At 38.1% G+C, this 26,154-nt stretch overlaps 1 protein-coding gene and 1 long non-coding RNA gene across 5 annotated transcripts in view; one reads left to right on the forward strand and one right to left on the reverse strand.

Annotated features, from left to right (window-relative positions):
* LOC116423319 overlaps positions 1-9,326 on the forward strand; it is a 59,372-nt gene extending 50,046 nt beyond the window's left edge. The window contains exon 3 of the long non-coding RNA XR_004233874.1: positions 9,263-9,326. This is a non-coding gene — a long non-coding RNA (uncharacterized LOC116423319). The remainder of the gene's footprint in view (positions 1-9,262) is intronic.
* SPAG9 (sperm associated antigen 9) overlaps positions 1-25,911 on the reverse strand; it is a 126,994-nt gene extending 101,083 nt beyond the window's left edge. For 2 of the 4 annotated variants that reach the window (XM_031966404.1, XM_031966402.1), the window contains exon 1: positions 25,518-25,911. In XM_031966404.1, coding sequence (XP_031822264.1) covers positions 25,518-25,820 — 303 coding nt within the window. In that variant the 5' untranslated portion in view covers positions 25,821-25,911. The remainder of the gene's footprint in view (positions 1-25,517) is intronic. The other 2 variants (XM_031966405.1, XM_031966403.1) reach the window with 1 other exon arrangement.
* Positions 25,912-26,154: the final 243 nt, after the last annotated feature.

A 26,154-nucleotide genomic window follows, 5' to 3' on the forward strand; every position in this document is an offset into this window, starting at 1 on the left:
TACAAAGAGAAAGCATTTTTAAGTCTCTGCACAGAGAGAGGTCCAGATACACACCTGGGAACCATCCCAACTCTCAACATGTGCTCATGACCGGCTTGTCAGGGATTTAAAAAGTAAAAGAATCCAAGCCTTTTCATTGAATACACTAAAAGAACGAAAGCATGCTTGACCAATGGTCACCAATGTTGTCTGCTTCCCACAGGTCCTACTGCACAGGTCACTTCCTGATACTCTGACCTTTAGAGACCATGTGACTCCCTGCAACCCAGGGTTCAAGACTTGATCTTCCCCACTCTGGGAATACAGATCATGTGACTTAAGTCTCTGAGAAAACTTCATTCTTCTAGTCCCATACAATATGAAAACCGGAAAGATTTTTTTCTTAAAAAGACAAAAAATGAACCTAACCAAGGTAACCATGGAAAACGCAGGGCCTGAGAGTTCATAAAAACTAGTCGTCTCAAACCAATCCCCTCTAGTTTTCTTAAAGTCAAAGCAAAGTGAAATTCTAGTCAAGAGTGTGCTGGCCATAAATATTTACGTGGAAAGAGTAAGTTTTTCTCACTCGAAAACATAATCATGGAAGGACTAGTGCAAAAGAATGAGGAAAGGAGAGAAAAGAGAGCAAACGTAACTTATGGTAATCTGGGCCATTATAAGTTTTTATGCTGATATATACAAATTATAGCTAACACAATTCACCAAAAGAAAATCTAAATTCATATTTATGTTATTTCTTTATTTTTAATAATTAAAAGAATTAATGAATTAAATAAAACCATCAACCAGGTTTGACAGTATATGAAATGTTCCTCTATAAAGAAAAGAGGAGCATGTTTTCATCATTAGAGGAAAATGTCTTGATTAAAAAGTATCTCATTTCTTTTTTGTATTCTTTTCATTTACATTAATTAATGTTACATTCATTATTTCTTAAAGAATAGTAATATTCTTTATACTCGTAAAGCAAAACTTGTTTAGCCAATTCCAGATTAATTGGCAGAACTAGTATCCCCCGTCTTTATTATCCCCAGAACCATGCCTGGCATATACAGTCTGGACTTCATGCTTTTTGATTAACTGATGTGCAAATTAAAGAACTGCTTAAAAATTTAAAAACTAAAGAACACAATTCTGAAATGGGGGAAAAAAAAAAACCTTTATTATTGCTTTATTTCAAATCATCTTTTTCTGACGAACTATTTTGTCAGTCCACTGGGAGAAATGGGCAGTCTAGATATATGATTTCAATAGCCAACATTCATATTGCAGTTTATGAAGTACACTACATATAGTATTTCATTGATCCTCACAAGAGCAACAACACTGAGATAAATGCCATTCTATTCCTACTTTACACAAATATGGAAACTTCAGCTGAGAGAGATTAAGCGACTTGCCCAGAATCACAGGCTAAGCAATCTCAGGATATAAAATCAGCCAACTATTCAATATTAAAGGCCTACTATGTGCTAGGCACTGTGCCACAAGAAGAAGCAAAAGATAATCCCCCTCTCTCCCAGAAATTACAATCTAAGGGGAGAAGCAATATGTACATGTGTTACAACTAAGCTCTCTATACAATAAATAGGAGGATGCCTTCACTCTGTTAAAGAAAAGAGGCAAGCCTTTCTATAGAAGGTGGTTTTTAGTTAGGACTTAAATGAAATCAGGGTAGTCAGTAGTGAGAGTTGATGAGAGCAAGAGTTCCAAACATGGGAGACAGTAAGGGAAATGGCCAGAACTGAAAGATGGAGAATCTTGTTTTATGGCCAAGAAAGCTGTATTGCTGTATTGCTAGAATAAAGAGAACATTACAAGAAGTGATGTGTAAGAAGATTGTAAGAGAAGTCTAGGTTAGGAAAGGCTTAGGATGCCTCCCACCTAGCTATCCAAGTAGATTAAAACCAAGTAATACAGTGGAAAGAGCACTGGGCCTGGAATGAGGAAGAACTGAATTCAAATGACTTCAGATACTTTCAGATCCTCAATTTAAAATGGAAGAATATAGCACCTGCTCTTTAGGATTGTTTTGAGGATCAAATGTGCTTTAGCACAGTGACCAGCACATGGCAGGTGCTATAAAAATGCTAGTTCTATCCTTACAACAGATGTCTCCACAACTGTCTGCTACCTTCCAACCTCATCATTCAATTAAAATTGTTCTCTCCAAAGTTAATAATCATCTCTAAATTACTAAATCTATTTTTTCTCAATTTTCATCTTTGAAGCTTTTCCTAAGCAATTTTAGTACCTTCCCTGTTATTTCGTATTTATCTTACATATAGCTTGCTTTGTATATATCCGTTTATTATCTCTCCTCATAAAACTATAAGATTCAATTTGGAACTATTGCTCAAAAAAAGTTATCAAACCGTGCATACCCTTTGATCCAGCAGTGTCACTACTGGGCTTATATCCCAAAGAAATCTTAAAGAAGGGAAAGGGACCTGTATGTGCCAAAATGTTTGTGGCAGCCCTCTTTGTAGTGGCCAGAAACTGAGTGGATGCCCATCAATTGGAGAATGGCTGAATAAATTGTAGTATATAAATATTATGGAATATTATTATTCGGTAAGAAATGACCAGCAGGAGGATTTCAGAAAGGCCTGGAGAGACCCTGGAGAGACTTACACCAACTGCTGAGTGAAAGGAGCAGGACCAGGAGATCATTATATACTTCAACAATACTATATGATGATCAATTCTGATGGATGTGGCCATCTTCAGTAATGAGATGAACCAAATCAGTTCCAATACAGCAGTAATGAACTGAACCAGCTACCCCCACCTAAAGAACTGGGAGGACTATGAACCATCACCTAGAATTCCCAATCCCTCTATAGTTTCAAAGGTTTGAAAGGGTTATTTCAGAAAGTTTAATAATATTTAAATTTAATAATTAAAAACAAGAGCTTTTCAGATACTTTTATGTGAATGTCAATTATTTAAAGGGACTTCAAGAATAATAGTTTTTGCCTTCATCCTTTTAAAAATGTTTTTGTTATGGACAATAGGTAGTTTGGGATTTTTCTGTATACTGGGTATGTTAAAAGCAAAATGATTGGTATAATATTCAATTTATGAAATTATCTGCTCGGGCAAGAATTGTGTGAACATTCTGGGATAAATTCCTTACTGTTAAAAGTCTTACAATATGTAGATGATCTTCTTGTGGCAGGGCGGAAAAAGAGTGACCTTGTCCAAGTCACTATGAGCTTGTTAAATTATTTAGGAACACAGGGACTGAGAATTTCTCAAGACAAATAAATTGCAAGTTGTAAAATGTGAGGTAAATATTTAGGTCACTGTATAAATGAAGGGAAAAAGAAATTAGATCCTGTAAACTACTTGAGGGAAAGAATGGAAACAGTAAGGGTAAGGGATTGGCACACAAGGCATTGGTCACAGAAATTTTAACTAATCTTATGTTACCTAAGAACACTGCAGTAATTCATGTGCAGGGGCACCAAAGAGGAGATTCATTTGAGGCAAGGGGAAACTGCTTTGTGGATGAGGAGGCGAAATGGGCTGGAGAAGAGGAATCTGTAAATAGGGAGGAAATGATGCTGCTAATTCTGGTATGTTACCCTCAAATGCCTCCACCTTCCTTTACCCCAGAAGAGAAGTAGGAAATCCAAAGCCTTGGTGTTCAGGAGGATACAGAGGGGCACTGGCTCCTCTATTTGAGAGGTACTGACCACAGTGGGTATGGGACATGTACTCTAACATTTACATCAGGGCAGTCATTGGGGTATCCAAGACCTGTGTGATGAGGTGCTGACTAAGTTTGTGGCACTGGGCTTGTACACAATAGGAGGCAACTTGCCAGCGGTTGTCTTGTTTGTCAAAGGCCAAATAGGATGGCCCAATGACAAGTCCAAAAAGGAGGAAGGCCCCTGGTATCAGACCTTTCCAAAGCATACATACTGAACTGCCATTAGTGGGTATCTCAAATACCTGTTGGTCATAGTGAGCCATCTGACCTCGGGTGGATGCCTTTCCCCTTGCCTGGACAACTGCCTCAGCAGTCATAAAAATACTCTTTGAGCATATCATTCCGAGGTATGAGTTGGTGGAGCAGATAAGATTTGGAACAAGGCACCCGTTTCACGGCTAAGATCCTCCGATATATGGCCCAAGCTCTAGAAATATCATAGGATTTACATATCCCATGGCATCCGCTATCAGGTAAAGTGGAAAGAATGAATAAGGAAATTATTTAGTAAATTATTTCAATGTATTAAATTATTTAGTCAGCAACTGACTAAATTGGCATTAGAGACATAATTGCCCTGGCCCAAGTGCCTTCCCCTTGCCTTATTAAGAATTTTAACAAAATCCCAAAGGGATGGATTATCACCTTTTGAATTATTGTATAGTCACCCTTATCCAAAAGGGATTCAAAGTTCTTCCTTGGATCCAATATTTGAAACCAAGAATTTGTTAAGTAAATATGTCATGTCTTTACTGCAACATCTGAAAACCTTACAACTAAATGGGCTTATTGCTCAGACTCCTCCCTTAGGATTCATGGTGCATAAGTTCTAGCTTGGAGACAGGGGTCCTGGTTCAGACATGAAAGGAGGACAAGCTGACCCGACCTGGGAAGGACCGTTCCAGATCCTCTTGACCTCAGACATAGCAGTACATACACAAGAAAGAGGGTGGACTCAGCATACCAGAATTAATGGACACTCCAAGGCTGTGGACTTCCAAAATGAATTCAGAGAATAAGCTGAGACAAATATTGAACAAGAACTGATGAACTCTGCATGTAAAATCTTGATAGTGGTATTGATCTGGGGCACCTTATTGGGGCATTGCCTAAATCAAACAGGTACAGGGTCATGGATGGGAGACAGTAAGTGTGAATGGACTTTTACTCTTCAACCAGAGAGCGTAGATATTATAGATTGTGGTGAGTATAGAAATAGATGGGGCAAATCAAATATTGTTTGTGATGATGGGTCAGTGCTTAATTGTGTCCACCAGCATTCATGTAATGAGCAATGGTAATTCAGGGTAATGAGCAATGTTTGAAGGAATTAAGAAAGAAGCCTATTTGTCAAATACCCCATAATTTACTCAAACTGGTTATGCCATTAGGCTGGCTCCCAGCACAGATTATCAAGGAATATGGAACAGTGACATGGGCCCAAGATGATAGTTGGGGATATATCGGATACGGACGGACACACACACACACACACACATACATACATATATATTAAACAGATTAATTTGACTTCAAGAAGTCTTAGAGGTAACAACTAACCAAACTGCTCAGGCCCTCAGATCTATTAGCAGATCAAGTCACCCAGACAAGGGAAGCTGTTTTATACTATAGATTAGTTTTATTATTTTTATATATTATATATATATTTATATATTTATTATATATTTATATATTATATATATATATTTATATTTTTATATATTAGTTTTATCTGTTGGCAGAGGAAGAAGGGGTCTGTGGGAAACTGAATGTGTCCATCTGCTGCATGTAGATGATTACAGGCAAATCATTATCATTAAGGAAATCATGAAAAACATCCGTAAGATTGTACATGTACCGTGCAGGTTTGGAAATCTCCCTTTAGTACTGGCTAGTGGTCATGGTTCAGTGGAAACTGGTGGAAACAACTGTTGGGATATGGACTAATAGCTATAAGTGGCATTATTCTGTTGCTACCATGTTTACCCTATATAATTACATAGGTAACAAGAATAGTTCAAAGATCACTGTCGTACAGACAATGCCATTAAAATGATGATTTTACACAAAGAGGAATGGGAGGTGGTGGCAGGGAATGATCCAGATGAGGAGATTCACTGAATTTGACCACAATGTTGGAAATGACCACAATGAGGAAATATATATATATAAATAACGGGGGGATTGTGTGGAAAAGGAAGAACTTACAGACCAAGCACATATTGATCAGTAACTGTTAAAAATTAGTTAAAGCCTTATGGCCTCAGTTTCATCTTCTCCAGAATCACATGATTTTAGATAAGGCCTGCACTACATTCCATAGTCCAAAGAAGGGATTAAAAAGTGGCAGAAGAAACTACACATCACCTTATCTACTGCATTCCACTGTCTAAATAGGGGAATAGACACTTAATTAACCAATCACAACATACAGAGGGTGGGATTTGGGGTTCTTTGAAATGTATAAAAACGATGACCATTCTCAAGGGAGTGTCCCTCCAGAACAGGATGGTTAACTTATGGAGATTCTAATAATTTTGCTTTCCATGAGTGATCTGAGTAGTTATTTTTGGGTAGGGGTCTTTTTATGTCCCGCACGGGGAAAATCTTTGTAAAAAGTTTTTCTGATAAAGGTCTCAGTGCTATAATATATAAAGAATTGATTCAAATGTAAACAAATGTATTTATAATACAATCTATTTTGTGATATGGTGCTCTGGGAAGTCAAAGAAGTGTATCAAGAAAAATCCTGACTATAAAAAAAAAAGACTGAAGTTTGAACTATAATCTGTAAATTCCCATTCAGATCTAAAATCCTACAAATTACATGAAATGCATGTTAGACACAAGCCATGATTTACCAATGATAACCATGAGAAAACTACATTCATAAATGTGGAATGGACTCCAGCACAGCCCATAAACAGAGGCTCTGTTTATATTTATGGACAAGGGAAAGAAAAATAAATTGCTGCCCACCAGGACAGGTACAGGAGGCATGGACTGTGATAAACAGGACATGTTTAACCATAAACCCAGGTGGCAAGGAGTAAGTACACAGGATGCCAGGAAGCCTGGGTCCTGCCGACATAAACTTGAGATTTTGGGGGGGCCCAGATACCCTTCGGGGGAACGACCAGACCCTGGGAAAAGCCTGCAAACTCCCAGTTAAGTACTTTCATTCAATTGAAGATCTTGGTCAATCACCTTCTTCCATTGAACTGCCTCAAACTCAAGTGGCTCAAACGCCCCAGTCAAGTAATCTAATTCAATTTTAAATTGAATTCAAAATCAGTCTCTCAAGAATTGTCTCCACACACCCCCACACCTCCCATTCCCGGCCAAATATCAAAGCAATCCCCAATATATCTAGGACTACATGCCCAGATATCTTTAACAGACCATGCTGACTGGTGAATATATTCTCAGTGTCAATAAATCCCTTTTGCCACACAGATTCTTTCACATAGGACCTGTGCCTCAAACCAGAGGGGATTTCCCAAATCACTTCTTGCACCTCATCACTACTACCACTAACGTCATCATTTGCATCTCATTACTGCTACATGTTTGTATTCCTTGTTTTTCTCAAAATTTGCCCATGGTTTCTCCTATGAAAGAGTCTAATAGACAAAGAGTAAACATCTCACTGCTTAGTCCTACTTTTTCCCTATTAAAATACCCATTCTGAAGTAGCCCTTTAGACCAACCTGGTTGGCCCTGTTCTTTATATGACAATAAACTCTTTTGCTTTTAGGAAGCAGTCTAGTGTTCAGGTAATTCTTACCTATCAAATCTGTTCTCCCACTGTAGATGTAGTCTGTCTAGTATATAAGCCAGTATAGTATATATAGTATATAAGGTTATATATGAAATACTCCCAATCAAATATAACCAATTAAAATAAAAATTCTGGTATATAATTTTCTGGAAAATACAAGTATAAAGAATGACCCACCAAGTATAAGACACAATGGCTTATTTAAAGTAAAATGACAAATAGCAAACAAAATATACATGTGGTCAAATTTATAAAAGTGTTAAGAAAGCACAAACAGGAAAAAAGAAACCCACAGTGAAGATAAACAACTCAGACATTCATTAGTCAGACATGTAAAGTATGGGAAGGCCCAATGTTTAAAAATAGATTTAGAAAAGAAAACACTTGAAAATGTATTTGCATTGACTTCAACTATCCAAAGGGAGCTAAAAATCAACACAACTTTGTTCCGGTTTATTGTAATTTAACACATATAACAGAGTACATTAAGAACCAGGAAATAGACACATAATGACAAGATAAATGAACAATAAAAATCAGTACAGAAAGCTGTTTAATTAAAATGACCAAGTTTGACCCCATGTCTTTTATGCAGAGAATATATATACTGGCCAGTGTGAGCCACTGCATGTATAACTTCACTGATGTTATTTCTTTTCCCACCTGTTTTTTATTCTTTGTGAACAAAATCGCTCACTGGTAAAGGAGAAATAGTTGAGAAAGAAAGTGATTTACATACAAATCAATAGTTAATGCGATTACCCTTTCTTTTGCCAATGGATAAATAAAAGAATGGTACCTCTGCATGGCAAATCACTTGATATCATTTTTAATGCTGCTGTAATTGAGATTTTACAGAGGCTTTTTTCATTAATCTATGTTTTTCAGTGATAGTTTGATTCTGTAATTGTTCTCATGATTTTTTTGAAACTTTTTTTTTGGTTCTGATTCACATGTCTGAATACATATAATTAACGAAATCCATCAATTAAAAAAGGAAAACGAATTTTCAGCATATAAGTACAAATATGTAATAAGATTTAAATCAAATGCTGATGATCAACTATGATGTTCTCAGCAATACAGTGATTAAAGACAATTCCAATACACTTGAGATAGAAGACATTCAAATCCAGAGAGAACTATGGAGACTGGATGCTGATCAAAGCATACCTTTTTGTTTGTTTTTTTCTCATAGTTTTTCCCTTTGGTTCTGATTTTCTTTCACAAGATGACTAACAGAAATGTTTAAAAGTACTATACGTATATATCTTATATCAGATTACCTGCTATCTTGGGGAGAGGGTAGGGAAGGGAAATAAGGAGAAAACAATGTGTAACACAAAATCTTATAAAACTGAATGTTGAGTTGATTCAGGCCAATTCCAATAGACTTTGAACGAGATGAGGTGAGATCTTTCCAAGACATTTGTGAAAATCAAGTAAGGCTTCATCTATTTCAAAGTTTGAGTAGGCCTGAACATTAAGTCAAGGGCATACTTAAAGTCCCCTTCTTGTTATCTTCCTTATTTCAGTCAAATATGGGCAACTATGTACTTATTGGTCAAGTTCAATTTCTTGCATAGTTCCCACATCTAGAATGTAAGATCCTCAGCCAATGAGGATGAGGGTCAGTGGTGGGAGGGAGTATTTGCAATAGGGATAAAAAGTGTTGACCCTGCCCCCTAGGGTGCCTCCTCCCTTTGATAGTCTGCTCTGATGGGTGGGACACCCATCTCGTATAATAAAAACTTTGCTTCTAGATATAAATGCTGTCTGAACCACAGAGACTTCTGATGGAGCCATTTGCACCCAAAGAGGACAACGGGGACAGACTGAATGTGGATCACAACAGAGTATATATTACCTTTTTTTGTTGTCAGCTTGCTTTTCCCCCCTCATTTTTTTTTCCTTTTTGATCTAATTTTTCTCGTGTACCAGGAGTGTGGAGATATTTGGAAGAGTCATACATGCTTAACCTATATTGAATTACTTGCTGTCTAGGGGAGAGAGATTTGGAGCACTAGCCTTTGCAGGGGTAAGTGTTAATTGCTATCTTTGCATATATTTTGAAAATAAAAAGCTATTCTAAAAATTAAAAAAAAACATTGAAAATGATCTTTATAGTAACTGAAAAAATAAAAGTCCCTGCCCTCAATTTAGATGGTAGTCCTTTATAAGTTGGAGAGTATACTATGTTAAAGTAAGCAAAGAAAACCCGAGAACCGTGAAGAGTAGTACAGCTATTCAGCATACTTGCAGTTACTACCAGCTTTTGTTGCTCTTTCCTCTGTCTGCTACCAAAGAAGCTACTCTTCTGGTAGGCTAAACAGTTGGGAGGATATGTAAGCAATTTTTCTCTACATCCAATCCTCTGACTCTTTTCTCTACCTTCACCAGAAATGGCAGTATGTACTTCCTAAATTCCTTGGAAGAATAAAAAATGTTTTCATACTCTTAGTAAAAAGTTATTTATCTCCTTTGTTTCATTTCTGTTTTTATAATGCACATCAAAGCTTATCAAACTTGTAGCCTGCAAAACTTTTTAAGTGTAAATTAAATTCAACTGAGATTAAAATGTAATCAAGAAATATTTAACAAAATAAAAATACAATACAAATGTTTTTCTAAGTCACTAAAGTTTTTGGTTTTCTAAGTCAATATATGGCCGTGGGGTCTATTTCTGAGTTTGATATCATGATGTACAGTCCAATAATAAATTATAAATATGTATACAATGAATACAAATAGAAACTTTTTATCAATGGGTACAATCAAAAAAAGTTATTGTCAAATGAGGAGAAACATTCACATAAAATAAGGGAAAGGAGTATAATGCAAGGTAGAGCCAAGACAGTGATGAGGTTTAGGTTTTGGGGTTCCCTTTAGTAGGGAACCAAATAATGGTCTAGATTTAGGGAACCAAAATGAGATTAAGGTTTCTGGTGGTCAAGGAGTTAAATGATAAGGTCTAGTGGCAGGTTTGGGGTTCAGGGAACCAAATGGAGAGGTTTGGCTCCCCTACCCCCTTTCGGGATTTGGCACAAGGATAGGGATTTTGGGGGAACTCCCTTCTGGCGGCACAAAGATTCTCTGTAAAGGAATTTACAGACCCGAAAACCTAAATTTATTTATTATAGGGAAAGTTGGAAATCCTGTCAGAGAGGTATAAAGTCTGGTTAGGGAAACAGGTGAGGATAAAGAGAAGGTGGTACTTGAAAAGAACATTATTCAGTGGGTAGCTCTTTCGCGTGGCATGGCATGTTTAGAACCTCTGCAGAGAGATGATTTTAGTTTGGCTCTTTATAACAGGAGCTTTTGCTACAAGCTGAAAGGGGCTTGTGGGTGGAGTCCCGAGTTGGCTCATCTACTCACTGGGTTTCAGCTTGAGCTGGAATTTGAATAGAATTCATTGAGTTTCTTCAATTTGATAGGATTGGAATTCCTTTTGCTAGGTAACAGAATGAAACTGTTTGCTTTCCCTGAGGCGGGGTCCCTCACTGAGGCAGAGTTGAGATTTTGGGGTCCCTTCTTCAACAGGAAAGTAGGAGGAAGTTCAGTAAATTCTCCCCTAATCCCTGCTTTACAAAAAGCCCTTTTCTAAATAGATCTAGTAAATGTCAATAGACTAAATGCAGGGCATCTTTTCTAGCTCAAGGTAGCATAAAGAAGCAGACAAAGCTCTGTGGACATTGGAGAAGGATTCCAACCAGAAGCACCATGCAAGCTATTTATTGTCCAAGGAGAGGCTATGCATTTTAGACTGAGATCCTTCTATGCTTCTGGTGTTTGAACTACATTATTGCTGCTTGCACCTGAACTTGTTCATTTCTTGATGCATTGCAAAGGGCCTGAGACCATTTCTTACTTTGGAAAGCCACAGAGGGGACCCCCCAACTTGGAAAATCCTGGAAGGAGAAAATCTTCAATTCTGTCTCAATAAGAGACTTTGCCCCAAGTCCTTTTTTTCTTAAATAAATTTTAAGTTCCAACTGCTTGGGGGGGGGGGGAGGAGAATGATGTGGGAAAGATTCTTATTTTTGATTCCCAAACCTCTAGTTAATGTAATTACCCTTTGACTACAAATCCTGGTCCCTTTGAATTCCAAAAAGATGCGGACCTGTCCCAGCTCCACCCATATCTGAGCCAACTTTGGGGCTACACCCAAAAGCCACCTCGAGCTAAATCTCCCATTATAAAAAGGGAGTCTCTGGGACCCCCTTTTTTCAGAAATTCCAAACTTGATAGCCATGTGAGGACCCTCTGCCCACTGCCCTCCTTATCTCTCTACCTTCACCTATCTCCTTACTTCCAAACCCAATAATAAACCTCTTATCAATTTAGCTCTCAGGCCAATGCTTTTATTGGGACTCGCCCGCTACTAGACCTCATCCAAGGGGGTGCAAAGGAGCTCCATTTGAATCCCTGTACCCCGAACCTGCCACTAGACCTCAACTAAACCCTAATTTCATTTAGGTACCCTCTATCTAGACCTCAACACTCATGGACGTTCCCATTGCAGTGACCTGGATTGAGTTTGGGACCTCTTGCTCTGGTGCATAGCCTCTCCTTGGACATCAAATAGCTTGCATGGCTACGTGAGGTGGCAAAGGGAAACTGATATGAAGGACCCCTGAACCTGGAATGAACAACAATGGTATATAGATATGACAGAATACTATTATGCTTTAGAAAATGAAGGAAATCATTTAGGAATAATCTGGGAAAACTTGTCTGAACTGACAGAAAAAAACAGAGAACTGAGAGAACAACAAAACTAATGAATCACCACAATTCCAGAAGAACAAAACATGCTATCCATCTCCTGAAGAAATCAAGAATTCAAGCACCAGCCCTGAAGTCAGGAGGACCTCCGTTCAAATCTAGTCTCAAACACTTAACATGTCCTAGCTGTCTGACCCTGGACAAATCACTTAACCCCAATTGCCTCAGCAAAACAAAAACAAAACAAAACCAAGAATGAAAAATGGGTCATACTTTTTTTGGACAAGACTAATGCAGAATTTGTTTTGTTTAACTATGTATGTTTGTAACAGGGCTTTTATTTTCCCTTGTTCTCAATGGGGATTTGGGGGAAGGAGATTTGGGCTTATTTAAACAAATGTTATATTCTGCAGGGGAAAAAAAGCATAGTGAAAGCACACATATAAAAAAAATACAAGAATACAATTCTAGGACCCACACTTAATATCATATACCAAGATAAGATCAAAATGGGCCCATGATTTAGGCATAAAGAATGAGATAAATTAGAGGAACATAGGATAGTTTACCTCTCAGACTTGTGGAGGAGGAAGGAATTTATGACCAAAAAAGAACTAGAGATCATTATTGATCACAAAAGAGAAAATTTTGATTACATCAAATTAAAAAGCCTTTATACAAACAAAACTGATGCCAACAAAATTAGAAGGGAAGCCACAAACTGGGAAAACATTTTTACAGTTAAAGGTTCTGATAGAGGCCTCATTTCCAAAATATATAAGAAAATTTATAAGAAATCAAGCCATTCTCCAATTGATAAATGGTCAAAGGACAATTTTCAGATAATGAAATTGAAACTATTTCCACTCATATGAAAGTGTTCCAAATCACTATTGATCAGAGAAATGCAAATTAAGATAACTCGAGATACCACTACACACCTGTCAGATTGGCTAAGATGACAGGAAAAAATGATGAATTGGAGTGGATGTGGGAAAACTGGGACATTGATGCATTGTTGGTGGAGTTGTGAACAAATCCAATCATTCTGGAGAACAATCTGGAATTATGTCCAAAAAGTTATCAACTATGCATACCCTTTGATCCAGCAGTGCTACTACTGGGCTTATATCCCAAAGAAATACAGAAGGGAAAGGAACCTGTATGTGCCAAAATGTTTTGTGGCAGCCCTTTTTGTAGTGGCTAGAAACTGGAAAATGAATGAATGCCCATCAATTGGAGAATGGTTGGGTAAATTGTGGTATATGAATGTTAATGAATATTATTATTCTGTAAGAAATGACCAGCAGGATGAATACAGAGGGTTGGAGAGACTTACATAAACTGATGCTAAGTAAAATGAGCAGAAGCAGGAGATCATTATATAACTCAACAATACTGTATGAGGATGTATTCTGATGTAAGTAGTTATCTTCGACAAAGAGATCTAACTCAGTTCCAATTGATCAATGATGGACAGAAGCACCTACACCCAGGGAAGGAACACTGGCAAATGAGTGTAAACTGTTTGCAATTTTGTTTTTCTTCCCAGGTTATTTTTATTTTCTGAATCCAATTCTCCCTGTGCAACAAGAGAACTGTTCGGTTCTGCACACATATATTATATCTAGGATATACTATAACATATTTAACATGTATAAGACTGCTTGCCATCTAGGGAAGGGGGTGGAGGGATGGAAGGAAAAAGTAGCAACAGAAGTGAATGCAAGGGATAATGTTGTAAAAAATTACCCAGGCATATGTTCTGTCAATAAAAAGCTATATTAAAAATATATATATATACAATTCTTGGTCTCAATTTTGGCTGGTCTCAATTAGAAAAATCTGGACTTGTAGTCCAATCTCTTCCACCACACCCTCTCCAAGCCTCCAGCAACTCTAAAGGGACAAATTACAGAGAAGATGCAGAGCTGCATTGCCAAGCAAGAGATATCATTTATTAAAATGAGTTATTCATTTGAACAATAAAAATAATAAGCAAAATAATAATAGGTTATGCAGTTAAGGGATAGATTTCTGTCTGCACATACAAGGTATACATGTATCAGTGATTACTATTTACTAAGCACTTACCATGTGCTAGTACTGTTTAAATGCTGGGTAGGAATTTACAAGAAAGGGAGAGAAAAAAAAAAAAACATTTACAAACAAGATCTACACAGAATAACAGAAAATAATTAGAATTCAGAGGTTGAGGATGACTTCCCAAAGAAGGTGGGATTTTAGTTGGGATATAAAGCCAGCAGATGGAGGAAAGCAGAGAGCATTCCAAGCATAAAGGACAACAATGACAACGCCCAGAACCTACAGCAAAGAAGCCAGTGTTACTTGACCAAGAAAGTCGTGTTGGGAAACAATGTGAGATGAGAAAGGTAAAAGGACTATATGAAGACCAAAGAAAGAATTTTTATTTACTAGCCTGAAGGATATGATTAAAGCAGGGAGAGACTTAAAGCAGGCTATTACAATAGTCCAGGAATGAGACAAAGCGCTCCTGGACAAAAGTGATGGCAGAGTCTGAGGAAGGGAGGCAACAAGGGATGCTGAAAAGGTGAAATCAACCTAAATTGTGAGAGGTTGTTCTTGCCCTCAAGAGAAAAATAGTAGGAGGCAGGGAGAGAGTTTTAGGAAGAAAGACGAGTGGTGATTGATACAGACAGGTTGGATTGAAGATGTCTACCGGCCATCCAACGGCACATGTCCACAAAGCAGCCCAAGGTAGGAGGTGGGAGGTCAGTCAAGACCAATACAGGAAAGGGAGACCTGAGAATGATGAGCCCAGAGATGGAAGCAAACAAGATCACCAAGTAAAGCCTGGGTAAGGCCCCAGCAAAGAAAACTGAGAATGGGTCAGATAGGCAGAAAACCAGGAAAGAATGGTGTCCTGAACAGCCAAAAAGAGAAGGTAATCAGAGATCAAAGTCTGTAGAGAGATTGAACAAAGAGGACTGAGAAAAGGCCTCTGGATTTCATCACTACAAGATTGCTGTTAACTTTAGAGAACAGTTTTTGAAGAATACTAAGGTCAGAATGTCATTTACCCTTGAGCAGGGAGAGGGGTTAGCATTGGTAAGAAGTAAGGTCACCTTATCACGTGGGACAGATCACAGAGGAACATGGCAGAAGGCAAAGGGATGATGTTAGATGAGGAAGGAGCTAAAGGCAAATGGCTTCCATTTTTTCTGTAAAATGTCTGTACCGATATGCACATACCCATGCATGCAAGTAAACAGTTATAAAGCACTATGTTTTTTCCTCACAATTATCTTTGAGATGGTTGTATATAAGATTATTCCCATTTTACAAATAAGAAAATAAGCTCAGAGAAGTCAAGGGATTTGCCCAAGAAACACAGTTAACAAAATGTCAGAGGCAAGATTTAAATCTGTCTTTAACTAGAACTCATTTAAGTCTTTAAGTAAACTCATTTTGATTTTAAAGTAATCTGCATATTTTATCTAAGTAATGTCTTCATTTTATAAATATGGCCTAGAGATCCTAAATGATTAGCCCAATTGTCACACTGATAATATATATGTCAGAATTTGAATTCACTGACTCATGTGGCACTCTTCCTTCCATACCACAAAAACTCTACCTTTATTATCTAGTTATGTTATAACTTGGCCATCCTACCAGTTCCAAATTCAAGTACATAAGACTGTCTAACCCAGTTTTTCAGCTTCTCCAGAACAGAATGGGAGACTGCAGGAATCTGGAAAGACCATCTATAATATCCCTGATATACCACTCTACTTTGTCAAAAAAAGGAAAAGGAGTTAATCTGACCATAATCTGTTCAAGTTTAAATCCAGCATTTTCCAAAACAGCATGAAAATAACCTTAGATTTTATACATATGACAGTTTGATTTGAACAATTCTTGAGGATAAATTATAAATGCTGTGCAACAAAAAACAATTAGCATTTCAAGAAAAACTACATATAATGCTTATATTCCCATCTACACAACCTTAAACAGATAAAAATTTTTAACTCTTTTCAGGATCTACAGTAGTAACAGGATAGCTAGCATATTACCACTCAAAAATAAGATATGCTGAAGGAAAGCTACTGAAAAGAGAACTAAATATGATCTGATAAGGGAAAGGGAGATATATAAAAGTTAATAGCAATTTCAAACCTTTTTCAGATTATTTCAAGACAACTTTATTCTTCTGTAATTTAAACCTTAGTAGGAAAAATAACTCGGGAGCAATTATTTTTTCCAAATGGAAGGTAGATTTTAAATCTACTTTTAATCATCTATTTATTTTCACACAAACTCATCTATAGATAGGGTTTCTACTAGATATGAAACCCCACTAAAACATCAGATTTTTCTATGTATTAATTATTTTTGCTGAATGTTTTTTAATAAAGAATAGATGGGAAGGAAATTACATAAGTAAATATGAATAAGAGAAGGTAACATTAAGAATTAATTAAAAATAATAATAAAAGGGCTGACTAACAGAAATGGGGCAAGTCTTGGAATCAGTATTTCTATTAGATAAGACTAGAGCCTAGGTCCAGGCTGCTAGCTCAAGGTAAAGAGTATAGAAACTCTAGATGCAGGTTACAAAGATAAAGTAAATGCCAAAATTATGTGCTTGGGTACTTAAAAGTTAATAAATTCCTGGCACCCAAGAGTGATGGTTAGGGAAGACAAGATGTCTTCAAATCATAGCAAGGGTGATGGCTAAAGTATTAAGAGTTGCAGAAGCAAGACCTCCACTCTGGCTGCAAAAATGTAGCTGGAAAACCAGGAGAACTTCTATTCTGCCAGTATCAAAGGCGAAGGTACCACAGCAGCAATGGTAAGCCGGGGGCAGCAGAAAGTGCCAGTCCCCCAGATTTCAATGTCAATCACTCCCTTCCTGCTCCAGTTGTTGATAAGCTGCTTGGATCACTTACAACAATGATTTAGGCACCTCCAGCAGCTACTCAGGTACCACTGGGAAACCTGTCCTCCCAATCCCCAGATATGACCAACCTAGATGACTTGCCAAAAGTGGCAGGTACTTAATGAAGAGGTTGCCATAGATGAAACACATTTGGAACTCACTATTTCAAAGAGAATATGTAACCCATTTCTGGCTAGTTGATGCCACAAGACCCTAACCTTTTGACTTCATGTATACAATTACATAAACTTCAGAAAACTCAGCAAAGCAAAGTGAGCATCAAAAGTCCTACTAAATAAATATCAGCATGCATATTTTAAAGCCATATATAAGAAATTCAATACAATGTCAGTTTCAAAGCTGTCCTGCTTGTCTATGATGTCCTTCTGGACTTCTATCTGTTCTTCGCTGCAAATTTCATCGGATGCTTCACTTTCTGTCAGGGATGGCTACTGGAAGGGGGAATGAGGTAGAATCTCTAGCTCCTTCTCCCCAAGAATTTAAATTTAATCAGAAATACAGCTTCATATATAAACACCATTTACTTTATATTATCCCTTCCCTCACAGAATTCACATTCTAAGGGAAGAGAGCACACAACTTACAAGTCATATATAGGGTAAAGGGACGGTAAACTCAGTGAAGGGAGTCAGGGACGACAAGGAAAATTCTCCTGAAGAAAGAGGCCAGGAAGCAAAGGTTGAGGAGAAACAGTATTCTAACTTTTTCTTTTTTTCCTGAGGCTATTGGGGTTAAGTGGCTTGCCCAGAGTCACACAATTAGGAAGTATTAAGTGTCTGAAGCTAAATTTGAACTCAGGTCTTCCTGACTTCAGGACTGGCCGCTCTATCCACTATGCCACCTAGCTGCCCCATTATCCCAACTTTTAAATAAAAGTCAATGAAAATGCAAAAATAAAATAAAATAAAAATAAAAGAATGCCCTTTAGTAAGAGGGGCTGCTTTTCTTGCTGAAGTACATTAAGACAAATAAACAGTGAGAAGATTGGAATAGAAGGGGCCAAGTTGTAAAATGCCAAACAGAGCAGGTTATATTTGAACTTGCAGGTCATAATGAGTCACTCTGGAGACATGCTTTTATCTGTGCTTCAGGAAAATTACTCTGGCAGCTGAATCGGGGATGAACTGAAGTAGATGAGACCAATTGGAAGTCTACAGCAACAAGAGAAAGGTGATGAGGAGTTACACCAGATTGACAGATGATTAAAGTGAATTTGTATGAGTGAGGGTGTGAAGGTAAAAACAGTAAAACCTGATATGTAAAATGAGTGTGAGAAAAATTCAAGGATGACACTGAAGTTTCAAGCCTAATATAGAAAGAGTTTGGGGGGGGGGTCTCCTAAATAAAAATCTAATGGCATTTTTATTGGAAGATTTGGGTTTAAAGTCCAAAACCTTTAAGTTACAGATAAGATAAACTGAAGCCTATAGACAGAAAGATATGAGTTGACTTGCCCACTCTCATACAAGTAATGAATAAGTAGCAGAAGCAAGATTTAGGTCTAGGTCATCCATCTCTATGCTCTATGCAGCGGTTCTCCAACTATGGCCTGCAGGCCAGTTGCAGCAGTTGAGGACGATTATCCCCTTTACCCAGGGCTATGAAGTTTCTTTATTTAAAGGCCCACAAAACAAAGTTTTTGTTTTTACTATAGTCAGGCCCTCCAACAGTCTGAGGGACAGTGAACTGGCCCCCTATTTAAAAAGTTTGAGGAGTCCTGCTATAGTATCCACATTAAATGATTTGTTACTGGTCTAGAACACCAAAATCCCCATTAGATAATATGTTCACTTCCTTCAGCTGTTATCTTGTTTTAATTGACTTAAATGTACATGAAACAAATTTTTTTATTATAGCTTTTTATTTACAAGATATATGCATGGTAATTTTTCAGCATTGACAATTGCAATACCTTTTGTTCCTTTTCCCCTCCTTCCCTCCATCCCCTCCCCCAGATGGCAGGTTGACCAATACATGTTAAATATGTACATGAAACTATTAAGAGAAAGCTGTTTAAAAAAAAAAAAGAAAGAAAAGAAATGAAATATTAATTCTTGTAATTGTATTTGTCTTCACAAAATTTTATTTTATACTGAAAAGTATCCAAAATATCTATGACAATTACATGCTATATTTTATAAACCTACTTTCATTAGAATCAAATCAGAAAAAAGAAAAGTTGCTCCCTTTCGAGGGACCTTTGTCAAGATATCATTTCATCCATGTCTTCTGAACAAAGATCCAAAGAAGGCCAAACATGTCATAATAATGAGCTATGACAATTTAAAAATACAAAGAAATCCTCTATTAATGTCTCATCATAAGCTAAAGCTCAGTAAGGTTCTGCTATCAGAGAAACTCTACCAATACCTACATCAAGCTGAATATGTTCAGGTCCAAACCTAACCATAAGCCATATGTCAATTATCCAAGGAGCTAGATAAATTCTGAGAGGCTCAACATCAGCAAGTTGGTTATCAGGTGATGAATTCTTTCAGTTACTCAAATAGATACATACTGAGAGCCAGTAAACCCTTACTCTGGTTTGTTTCAGTAGGATATATAAATGCTAATTATGTGTTATTTTATATACACATGTGTGTATCTATGTGTATATGCATATATACAGAGTGTGAGAGAGAGATCTCTCTCTACTCTGTCCAGATTTGTAATTTTATCATTCTAGTCTTCAACCCAAAATGGAACATCATATGTTAACTGTGTGGGTGTGACATAAAATAAAGAGGATAGAAAACATCAGTCACTTTTTAAATTACCAAATAGAAATTAATTTTAAAATGCAGTGATTATTTCAGAATGTTACTCAGAACATCAATTCTGAAGCATCACACAAGTGAAAACACAATGTTTACCAAATATACCATCTGTTTACCATCACCAATATTTACTATCTGAACCATTCATTTGGATATCTTTGGTAGTGGTGGAAATTCAGATAAAAGCTTTCTAGTACTGCATTTCTATATAACTTAGTATTAAAAGGGAACTTACAGAACAACACATGCCCAAAATAAATTCCCATGACAACATATGGGACAAGTGGTTTTATCCAGATTGAAGATACTTCTGTAAGGGAAAATTCAACACTATGATGCCAGGATCGATTCTGTTATCTTCCCAGGGAAGCCCAAAGTTATTCCTGACAGTAAGTCGACATTTGTCTCTTTGCAATTACTACTGGGGTCAAATGAAGCAAGTCTAATTTGGCTTTGACATGATAGCCTTACTGGAAGATAGTTGTCATTCTAGCCCATATAAACACTCCAAGTCTTCTCTAGGCTAAACCTAAGTCCTTCAACCAATGCTTTGATGACATGGATTCAGGAGCTTTCACTATCTAGAGTATTCTTTTCTACATTTTTTCTAGTTTATTAATGTCTTTAACATGTGACATCCAGAACTGAACACAATATTTTAAATATAGTCAAAGCAGAGCAGCATATTAAGGAACTATTGTCACATTTTTATTTTTTAATGACTCAGAAAACAATAGCAAAATAAATAAAAATCAGCTCCCCTAATACTTTCTATTTAAAAAACCTTCAATTCATTTGAAATACTAGAAAAAAGCAAAATATGATTTCAAATCTTATTTCTCACACACCCATACTTGTCCATATCAGAGAAATTTGAGTCAAGTCAGTATACAGAAGAACAATTTTGTTACTGATTTAGATTAAGTGCTGATTCTTTGGAGAAAATCTTTTTTTTTTTTTTTTAAATTTGTAGATAACCTCTAACTACTACAATCAATCATACAGAAAGTAAATCTTTAGAATAAAAATATAAAATGGGAAGTAGTCACAATATAAATTTGGATTTTACCTTTCTTCCAGAGCCCTATATTCTCCAAAAAAGCTCCAGCAGTTACTTCCTCATGCTTATTCTTTATCTACACCTAAGAATATTTACTCAGTACAGACTGGTGATATGAAACAAAACTACATTTTTGTAGTAAAGAATTACTACAGCTACAAGGAAGCAAGTTTTAAGCTAGCTGAAAGTATTCTAACCATTTAAAAAAAAAGGACTCAAAAAATTCCTCAAATTTTCTGAAAGAATTAAAAGATTAAATTGAACCCTGAAATTAGGATTCTTGAAGATATTTACAATTTTTTTTAGGACCAATCATTATTACAAAAGGGAACTAGCTCCACTTGAATTTAAAAATAAAAGCAAAAGACAGAAAATATGTTCATATACTAAGTCAAATTATTATTTTAATAAAAATGATATTTCTAATACCTTGCTAATAAGTAAGCAGTATGAAAGAAGTTCTAACAACCTGAATTCACTCACTGAAACATTATTAGGTCCTAAAGATCAGAGAGGCAGGCACTTCAGAGCCAAAATATTTGAATTTACTTATTGAGGCTTTGACCCTGGGCAAGTCCCTAGGCCTGAGTTTCCATTTCTTGTGATATGGGAATAATCAAGAACACTAATCTTAAGTGTTGAAGTGCTATTTACATAAAATGATAACTGTTATTACTGATGTTTATATGCACAGAAAAAGTTGATAAGTGACATTTATATATAGCATTTTATTTTTTCCATAACAGTCAGCAAGAGGCGATTTCATTTAAGGCTCTCTAAAGAAGATAGTAAGTACCCAGATATTTTGTTATCTACTTTCCTGCCTTAGAGAAGTGACTAGCCCAAAGCAAGTAAGCTAGTAAATCAGAAGAAGGATTTGAAACTAGCTTTCTCTGAATTGGGTGTATCCATCTTTCCACTCAACCACACAGAAATAACAAAAATACTTTCCTTAGGAGCACAAACATGATATCTACTGTACAAGTAAGAAAACAAAGACTCATATAGTCAAAGTGACAAGTGTGTGTGGTGAGGCCCAGGATTTGTGACTTTCAGTAAAGGTACTGAATACACTGTGTACTCTCAGGTAGAATAAAGGTGTCATCCAGAAGTCTGTCTACCTGAAGCATTCTTAGCAGCACAGCAGCCCCGTATTACCCTGAATCCTGTGAGTACCGATTCAGCATTTCCTTGAAAACATACAGAATTCATCACTCCACATTGGCTGAGAAAACAACCTGGATGTCATCCAATAAGTGCCCACTATGTTACATCCCTCATGAAAGACAATACAGAGAAATGAAGTTTCCTTCAAAATACTCATATTCTGGAACAGAGAGAGAGAAAGCATGGTTAAGGTGTTATAATACATAAACAAATAGGCATATGCATAAAGATTTAAAAGTGAGAGTTTTAACAAGTGGCAAGAGATTTCCTACAGTTTATGGCCCATACTGGAAAACTGAAGGAGGCCAGGAATTTTAGGAAGTGACACTAAGAAATTAATTCATTCCTGGCTTGTCCAAAGGCACAGAGGTAAGAGATGACATACTAAATTCTGGGGAAAAAAGCAAATAAAACATTGTGTAAATAGAGTATGTGAAGAGGCAGAACACCCATTGATGTGGAAAGGTAAACTGAGGCCAGATTGTGAAGGACTTTAAACAGAGATCTGCATTTTATACTAGAGGCAATAAAATGTCTCAGAATTTTCTTGGGAAGGGAACACTACTTTAGTGCAGAAATTGGATTGAAGACAAAAAAGAATGGGATCCTACAGACCTACATACAGAGAAGTACTAAGAGCCCAGGATTACATTCATCATAGAGGCGGGAGCAACAAAATCTTGTATAGGAATAGAAATTAATTCAGTTGATAATTCAATGTGCAAAGTTCTGATGCAATTCAAAACCAAGTATTCAAAGATTTTCTTAACAGGGTATTTGTTTTTCAAATGATAAAGTAAAGCTGATTACTAATTGTTGACACTCTTAATGAACAACCAGTAGTGCAAAATTGATTACTGAACCACTTGTAGTGTAAAAAAAAAAAAAGTTCCAGTAAGCCTACATATACTTTTGGTTTGGATCCTTATACCTATTTTTTAGATTTGGATTGGACAGCCCTGTGCAAACAAAATTATTTTTTCATAACAGAGTAGATAGGTTACTAGAGAAAAGTGGGACATATCTGACTTCACCTACGGAAGCACTCCTCTTCAGCTTCTCCCTTAAGTTGTTAGGTAGCCCAGTGGATGGAGCACTAGGTCTGAAGTCAGAGACCTGAATCCAAATTCAGACTCAGACATTTACCAGCCTTGTGATCCTGGTCAAGTCACTTAACTCTATTTGCCTTAAGTCACTTAACTCTATTTGCCTTAATCCACTGGAGAAGAAAAGGGCATATTGCTCCAGTATCTTTGCCAAGAAAACCCTACTGACAGTGAGATCCATACACAAGGTCATAAAAATTTAAATATGAATGAAAAAATATTGTGAGAAGCCCAAGGCTAAAAGGAGCATTTGCACAGGGATGTTCTCAAGAGTACTTTTATAAACAGCTTCCCTCCAAAATGTGGCCACTTTCCTTTCAAGGCTTGACCAGGGACCTAAATACACAGTACAGACTGAATCTTGTCCTTACTGACTCCACTTCATCCTCCAGCCTCATCAATTAGCAATCTTCTCCAAGATTCCCTCTTCTCTCCCTCCCACTCCCACTCCTGGCATGTCAGTTTGAAAAGGATGCTTATCCCTTTTCTAGACAATGACAACTAAGCCTTTTGACATTTGCAGCATTCTTTCCTTGTGTAATTTCATTATACCTGCCTTACCTCCCCACTCCCTTTTGATAAATTATATTCATTTTAAAATTAAAGTGAACTAAAATTAATCTGTTTTTGATATATTCATGACACTCCTTGAAATGGCTGTTAGAAAACAAAAATTGGTTCTTATGCAGCAAAATGACTATATGGCTATGTATACATATATTGTATTTAACATATACTTTAACATATTTAACATGTATTGGTCTACCTGCTATCTGGGGGAGGGGGTGGAGGGAAAGGGGAGGAGGAAATTGGAATAAAAGGTTTTGCCTTTTGTGAAAAAGAAAAAAAATCGGAAATAAATATTCTAGGTGAGTACCGGAAGAAGTTTAACTTAATTTGACCTGGAGCAAATTATAGTGAAAAAAGGATGCATTCATTATACATCTAAAAATAGGAAATGGGTCATAAAACATCTCCAAAAAAATCTTATAAATTTTTTCAAAGATTCAAAACATCGAAATTTCAGTGATTTATTGCAGAAAATTCACAGAAATGAGTGAAGCACAAAAGAGCAGCTGAGATCTATAGAGCTTTAAGGTTTACAAAGTGTACATTTTCACAATACTCTTAAAGTGGGGAATAAGTATTATCAACCCCATTTTACAGTTGAACGTGAGGCTCAGAAAGGTTCAGACTTGCTCACTGTCACAAATGAACACAATCAAGTGTTCATTTGAAAATTCAAAACCTTGTAGTCCTTACAACCCTACCTCCTGACAAGCCAATCAGTTCCTCTGGAGCTCAGTTCCTTCCTCTGCTCCATGACAGGACGGGCTCACAAATGTCTTCCAAGACCTTTCCACTCTGACCCTAGATGCAGAGCCTATGACTCCCACTCTCTGCTGCTTTCCTTCTTCAAGTCAGCTAAATTCCCCAAGGCAAGAAGCAAGCCTTTCATGCCTTTCCTCGGAGACTTCCCCGAAATTATTCCATCTCTATCTTGTTCGTACATAGTTGTTTGCATGTTGTTTACTCCATTAGATTGGAGTTGCGAGGAGGGCGTTTTTGTTTTTGCCTTTGTGTCTCCAGCGCCCGGCACACAGCAGGCATTTAATAAATGCTAGTGGTTGACATCACTTCAGCTTCCCTAACTTACTCCAAGATTCTGGCAGCCAGATGCACAAGAAAAAACTAAAGTCCACAAAAGGAAACGGGGCAGAAAAGAGGGTCCCTCTCTTCCTTCCTGCCTACCATTCCTGGCGCCCCTCTTCCCTCCACTCCCTTTCCACCCTGTTTAGGCTAAGCCACAACAGGTGAAGGAGGGAACTGTCCAAGGTTATCTACCTGACTCAGGGGCGTGGGAGAGGCCTAATATAACAGCACAGGAGCACCGCAGGATGGGACCCACAACTCCTCCTAGGAGTTTAAAAAAAAGACTTCACTCGAAGGCATTTATTATGCTGACCGAGTGCCAGACGCTGCACGGAAAAACAAAACCAGCTCCCTCCTCACTCCTCGGGATGGAAACTTGAACCACGAGCAAGGCCCGAGATGAGCAGGGGGGAGCCCCACGAGAAGTCGGGCGCCGGCCCTGAGAAGGCAGAGAGGGGCGGGCCGGGCCGGAGCTCGCTAGGGGCGAGAAGGGCAGACGCCTCGGCCTGGCTGCAGCTGGCGGGCGGCCCTTGCCTCGCCCCGTGGGTCGATCCCCCCCCCCTCCCGCGCTCGCTCGCTCACCTCCTCGGCGTGCTTGCGCAGCGCCTTCTCGCGCTCGTACTGGGTGATGAGCTGCTCGTTGTCGTCCCGCAGCAGCTCGAGCTCCACCTGGTGCTCTTGGTCCTGCGCGAACACCGAGTCCAGGTTCTCGAGCACCGCCACCACCAGCGGCATCAGCTCCTTCACCACCTCCTCGTCGTAGCGCCCTATCAGGCGCTCGAACTCGCGGTAGATGGAGCCCGCCAGGCCGGACACCCGCTCCGACATCACCGCCCCGGAGCCGCCGGGCTCCTCTTGGTATACCACGCCGTCTTCCAGCTCCATGGTGCCAGCACGGCCCAGGCCGGCTCCGGGGAGACCGCACGACCCAGCAGGGAAGGGGAGAGGGGAACGAAGGAAGGGAGGGAAGCCCACTCTCCCCAACTGCCGCCCGCCGCCACCGCCGCAGCGCCGCCAACTGCCCAAGCTTTCCAGCAAGCGGCGCGGCGCTCGCGTCACCGGCGGAGGGCGGGGCTCCGGGCCTAAGCGTCAACGGTGGGGGCGGGGCTCCAACCGGGCCGCAGCGGCTACGCGAGGTGGGGCTTTCCCGGGAGGCGAAAGGGGGCGGAGTAGAGATGGCCTTATGTCATCGGTAAAGCCAAGGAAGGAGGAGGGATTG

This window comes from Sarcophilus harrisii, chromosome 4 (genome assembly GCF_902635505.1).
Source record: "Sarcophilus harrisii chromosome 4, mSarHar1.11, whole genome shotgun sequence".
NCBI lineage: Eukaryota > Metazoa > Chordata > Mammalia > Dasyuromorphia > Dasyuridae > Sarcophilus > Sarcophilus harrisii.